At 49.4% G+C, this 6,000-nt stretch overlaps 2 protein-coding genes across 2 annotated transcripts; both read left to right on the plus strand.

Moving 5' to 3' along the window:
- Window positions 1-223: 223 nt before the first annotated feature.
- RO3G_15268 (uncharacterized protein) lies at window positions 224-4,836 on the plus strand (the record flags this gene model as incomplete). Its single annotated transcript, XM_067669852.1, has 2 exons — window positions 224-1,155; window positions 1,215-4,836. 2 exons carry the CDS (start codon window positions 224-226, stop codon window positions 4,834-4,836), a joined length of 4,554 nt encoding a protein of 1,517 aa, XP_067525953.1.
- A 789-nt stretch (window positions 4,837-5,625) lies between these two features.
- On the plus strand, window positions 5,626-5,925 carry RO3G_15269 (uncharacterized protein; the record flags this gene model as incomplete). Its single annotated transcript, XM_067669853.1, has 1 exon — window positions 5,626-5,925. A coding segment is annotated over one exon (300 nt), but the record flags the coding sequence as incomplete, so codon positions are not given.
- Between the last annotated feature and the right edge of the window lie 75 nt (window positions 5,926-6,000).

Below are 6,000 nucleotides of genomic sequence, written 5' to 3' on the forward strand. Positions count from 1 at the left end.
TTCGACTGTGCTAAACGGCGTTGTTGGTGCTTTCGCTTTTGGTTAAAAAGGTAAACTTGTTTATTTTTCGAAAAAAGCCGATAACTCCGCCAAATCAAGCCATCCATCTCCAATTTTTACACCATTCGATTCATCTTTAAAAAACACACCTTTTGGTTTTTTTAATTTTTCGAATACACCAAGTCTATATCACTTTTTTTCAGTTTCAAGTTTATCAAAAACGATGGGACCTTTACGAAAAAACTTGAGGTCAAGGATCCCCAACGCCGCCGCCTCAACAAACTCAGCAAATTCAAATGCTGACGTCACTCTTCAGTCTTTGGCTGCTGCTTACCAAGATCTGACTGCCCGCTTGAGTGCCTTAGAGCAGCTCCAGCTTGAAAACGCTCGCTTGGTCGAACTCACCAAGAATCAGGCCAATGAAATTGATTCTCTGCGTGCCCAACTGGCCGCACAAACTGCCGGGACCCCTATGGACACCCCAAGTTCAAATACCGCTGCTTCTTCTTCTGCTTCTCTTGCTGCCAATAATGGTGCTAAAGTAACCGGTTCTTCGCCCCCTTTGGGTACTGCTGCTTCTACATGGGCTACTGTTGCTTCACGTGGTTCCAAGAGCAAACTCCGTCGCCGTGCTGCTGCTGCTCGAGGCTTCCAACCTGTTACAGGTGAACAAGGCTTCGACTATGTTTATATCCCTCGGTCTCGCAAGATGTCATATACCGAAGCTCGTCGTCGTCTTGGTCGTTTGGGTGTTGACACCTGGCGGGTGTTAGACGTTTCGTTCCCCGCCCACTCAGTTGTTGGTCTACTTGTACATCTTCAGTACAAGCCTGCTCTCGTCGCCTTGCTTGAAAAAGCAAAGATCAAGGTACTGGATCAATTCGATCCCTTGGATCCCAACCACCTTGCTGACCCTGCTTTTGCCTCTGCGTCTCTTGAGGTACGTCAAGAAAAGATGGCGCACATCTCGAACGAGCGTTGTCTTCGTACCCTTGAGCGCTTGCGCTATCCTGTTGCCGTTGCTGTCTCTCGCTTCTTCTTGGCTAATGCCATGGTGTCTGACGAGGCTGTCTCTGATGTCTTGGCCCCAAAGCAAGATCGACCTGTCTTCCCTCGTCACCCTGATCAAGCCGACGATGAAATGCTTCTGGATCAGTATGATCAAGACCGTCCCGCCTCTCGATCCAGCTTTGGATCATTATAATGATGAGTAGTAATACTTGTCATTATAATGCGTCCTCGGTCTCTGCCTCTGGTATGGTCCCAGATTTGCTCACTCCTTCCTCTCCTTTGGTTTCTTATGGCTCTCATGGCTCCCATGGTCCGTCCGCTCCTTCAAATAATACATCATCACTCGTTCCGCTCACCATCGGCTTGTGGAATGCCAACGGTCTCCAGGCTTCCACAGTCGATGACCTCCTCCGTCACTGCCAGTCGTTCTCGTTGGTATTTATCACCGAAACCTGGTTGCTTCCTCCTGCTCGCCTTCCGACCTCATGGCAGCAGTTTCATCTCTATGGTTCTCCTGTTGCCGGTCAGTACCGTGGTTCAATGGGTGTCTCTGCCTTGGTCTCTCCTCGGTGCTCACTGCCTGTGGTTGAATTTCCGGTGAATTGTAAGTATGCTCTTGGTCTGCAGTTGGGTCGTTCCTTACGGCTCATCTGCCTCTACTTGCCTCCTTCATTGCCTACTGCTGAGGTACAGTCTGTCCTGGACTCTTTGCCGCTGACAGATGATACAATCATCTGCGGTGATCTTAATGCTCGTCTTGGTCGTCTTGTTGGTGACTCTCGTACTAACATGCGTAGCTCTGTCCTTCGTCGTTGGTGCGACGACCATGGTCTCAACATCCTGAACAAGACTCTTGCCTATGGTATTCCAACATACCTGACTTGCCGTGGTCATGCTGAGGTAAGCAGCATTGTAGACTACTACATCACCAACATGCCACTGGTCCATTCAGCAAATATCTCGGTCGCCTTGGATCTTTCTTTGGGGTCAGACCATAAACTGATGTCTCTCTCTTTTGAGTACTCAGTCCCTGTGGTCCCTTCCACACCATCTCCTTCTTCTGGTCAAGTTCGTCGACTTTGGAATCTGTCTCGTTTAAAAGAACCAGAAGTTCAGAAGCTGTACGTGTCCACCTTTTGCTCCTTGTCTGCTGCTTTGCTTGACCAGCTTCAACAGCTGTGCTCAAGTCCACCGTCAACGCGTCCACCCATTGACCATCTTAACGATGAACTCAATGCGGCCATCTACTCTGCTCTGGACAAGTCAGTAGGATCTCGTACCTCAAGACCAAAGCAATGGAAAAGGTTCTGGACCTCTCAACTGCAAGCATTGGCTGATCGTCGCGACTGGCTCTACCGTAAGTGGCGTTGGTCCCTTGGGATTGACAAAGCTTATTGGTGGGGTCTTCATCAAGAAGCTCATGTCCGTTTCCGCACGGCTGTCAAGCGTGCAAAGCGAGAATCCTGGCGTGCCTTTTGTGACTCCCTCGCTCGTGGTGACTTTTCTGCTGCGGTGCGTAGGGTCAAGCAAGTCCATAACCGTCGTCGTCCTCAAGTCTCCTATGCTCATCCTGATGGTCCCGTCGCTGGTGCCAACGCTATGCGGGATCATCTTGCATCCGTCTACTCTGGCTCTGGTCTACCATCCAGTCGTCCACCTCCTCTTCCGTCTCCTGATGGTCATGTTCCATTTGATCTTGGTTCAGTTTCCGAGGATAGTCCATCTGGTTCTGATCTTGGCTCTGGTCTTGGTTCTGATTCTGGTCTTGGTCTTGTTCCTGGTTCTGGCTCTGGTCTTTCTTCTTTTTCTGCTGACTCTGTTGCTGACACAATGCGTCGTCTTCCTTTACGCAAAGCTCCTGGCTCTGATCATCTGCGTACAGAGATGCTTATCCCCATTCGTAAGCAAGTCGCTGCTATCCTGGCTCGTCTCTTTGATATCTGCTGCCAATGGTCATACACTCCTTCTCTTTGGCGTCATGCGCAGGTCGTGCCTATCTACAAGAAGGGCGACCCTCATCAACCGTCAAACTTCAGGCCAATCTCCTTGACGTCCATCATTCGCAAGTTGTTCGAAATGTGTCTCTTTCCGTTCTTAGAAGATGTCTCGCCTCCTCTGGACATTGCTCAAGGTGGTTTCCGTCCACAGCGTAGTGCTCTTGACCAAGCCCTCTGCTTGCATGACTTGATGCAAGAGTACTATCGTCGAAAGCGTCATTTCCCTGTTGTTGCTTTTCTTGATATCAAGGCTGCGTATGATACCGTCGACAGACGTGTCATATGGCAATCCCTCTTGGCTGTCAATGCTCCTTTTGCTCTGGTCTCTGTCTTGGCTCATCTCTTTGATGATGTTTCAATCTCGGTCCTGCTGTCCAACCAAGTCTCAACACCATTCACACCGAGTACAGGTGTACTTCAAGGCTCTGTCTTGAGTCCACATCTGTACTCGATTTACATCAATACGCTGCCTGCTCTTCTTCGTTCTGCTGCCACGCGTACAACAACGATGGTTTCGTCCTTGTCTCCTTCTGGTCCTCCTGGTCCTTCTGATTCTGGCTCTTCTGGTTCTGGTCTTGGTCTTCCTTTTGGTCCGTCATTGGATGTCTCCTCTTTGTCTCCGTCTCCCACAGCCATCAACTCCCTTCTTTACGCTGATGATGTGGCTATTATTGGTTCTGCCAGTGAAGTCAAACAAATGCTTGACCTTGCCCAAATACATTCACAAGTACTTGGCTACAGATGGAGTCCTACCAAATGTGCCATCCTTAATGCACCTGATCCGACGTCGTCAAGATACGTCCGTCTCACATTATACGATGAAGACATACCATCTGTTGATGAGTTTGTTTACCTTGGTGTCCCATTCGTCCGCAATGGTATCTCTCCGTCTCGTCTGGTTGCTCACCGCAAGCCTGGTGCTCAACTGAAGATGGCTCAACTGTCTGCTATTGGTGCCAATCGGTCTGGTTTCTCGCTGCTGTTCTCTTCTCGCCTCTATGCTATGTTTGTACGTCCCAAGTTGGAGTATGGCCTAGCCATCTCTAAACTACTCAAGAAGGACTATGACGAGCTAGAGCGCGCTCAAAGCCGGTGTCTGCGACTGATCGTTGGTGGCCACAAGACCTCGTCGACAGTTGTGCTTCGACACATCTGCAATCTGCCTTCGATGCGTTTCCGTGCTGATACCTTGGTATTGAAATTCTGTCTCCGTGCTGGTACATTGCCTGATGACTGTCTCTTGTCGCTGCTCTCTTCTTCTCTGCCATCGTCACTACTATCAACTCTTCGCTCTCGACGCATTGTGCTCGATCACCCACCAGAAGTTACGGCTCCTTCACGGCTTAAAACCTGGTTACATGCGTATCGACAGCAAGAGTTTGATCAGTTCCTGGCCTCGACACAGCAAGTCTTGATTCGTGCCTGTCGTCCTGTACTGCGTGTGGATCCAATCCTGTATGTTCCTGCTTCGCGTGCTGATCGTAGTCGGCTTATACGTTGGCGTATGGGTTGGCTACCTGGTGATCCTCGTCCTTGTGCTTGTCTGTTTGGTCATACCACTCGTGCGCATCTCATGGTTTGTCCTCAGGTCCCATCTGCTCTCTGGTGTTGTGTTCCTTTCCTTCCGGCTGGTTCTACCGAGCTGCACATTGACTATCTCTTGTCGCTGTTGCCTGTTTCTCCTTCTGCTCGTTGTCCTCCGTTCTGGGTCAGTCTTTGCACTATCCTTTGGCACTTTGATCGTCTCTGCAACCCTGACGGTGACTACACCAACGATCCTCCACCTGGACTGCTTTGGCATGAAAGGTCGCTCTCCTCGTCTCGGTGAAATGTGTTCGGATCTTCCCTCTGGCTTCTACCTCCCACTGCCACACCTTTTAGTGCACGATGCGGAGGAGACCATGGATTTGATGATCTACAGAATAGCTCTTTTGATATCTCTTTTTGGCTGCTTTTATCTCTCTCCTCTTTTTTGGTCCATCAAATGGTCGCTAGGATTTTTTTTCGCGTCATGCATATTCTCTTTTTGTACTTTGATTAGCAAATAATGGCCTAAAGGTCGATTGCATTAATCTTTTAAATAAACACATAAATTTTCGACTGTGCTAAACGGGCCACGGCTCCACCACTCGACCCAGTCCAAGGCGGCTTCCGTCATAGTCGTAGTGCTCTGGATCAAGCCCTCTGTCTGAATGAGCTCTGTCGACAGCATGCTATCGATCATCATGGTGAACCTCCTGTTTTGGCGTTCTTGGATATCAAGTCTGCTTATGACACTGTTGATCGAGCCATCATCTGGCGTGCTCTAGAAACCTATGTCTCTCCTGCTCTACTTGGTCTGCTGCAATGTCTGTTTGATAAGGTGAGTATTGAAGTGTTGATCTCTGGTTATACCTCTCCTACCTTCTGGCCAAGAACTGGTGTGCTCCAAGGCTCAATCCTATCGCCATTCTTGTACTCTATCTACATCAACAGCCTCCCTGCTCTGCTTCGTTCTGTCCGCCTACCAGTCTCTGCAAGATACTATAGCTCGAACCCGCAACGTGAATTCGATGGCCTCTGGTTGAACTGTCTCTTGTATGCTGATGATGTTGTCCTTATAGGAGCAGCTGAAGTCATGCCTCGTCTTCTGAAGGCTGCTGAGGAGCACTCTTTCTCCTTGGGTTACCGATGGAATCCTGCCAAGTGTGTGATGCTTAACTGTGCTGTCTCCCTTGGTGGTCCCCAGTTCAAGTTGTATGGTGATCCCATTCCTGTACAATCTACTTTCAACTATCTCGGTGTCCCATTCGATGATACTGGCACTATTGCTACTGGTCTGCTGATCCAACGGAATGTTACCTCTGCTGTCTCTGCCATGCGTCGCTTCCTGCTGCCTGTCGGTATCCGCTCTCCTGGCTTTTCTCGCCTTACTGCTGTTCGTCTCTATGCTATCTTTATTAGACCTAGATTCGAGTATGGTTTGTGCATCTGCACCTTTTGCAAAAGCAAC

The sequence above is a fragment of the Rhizopus delemar genome, genomic scaffold, assembly GCF_000149305.1.
Source record: "Rhizopus delemar RA 99-880 supercont3.15 genomic scaffold, whole genome shotgun sequence".
Classification (NCBI taxonomy): Eukaryota; Fungi; Mucoromycota; class Mucoromycetes; order Mucorales; family Rhizopodaceae; genus Rhizopus; species Rhizopus delemar.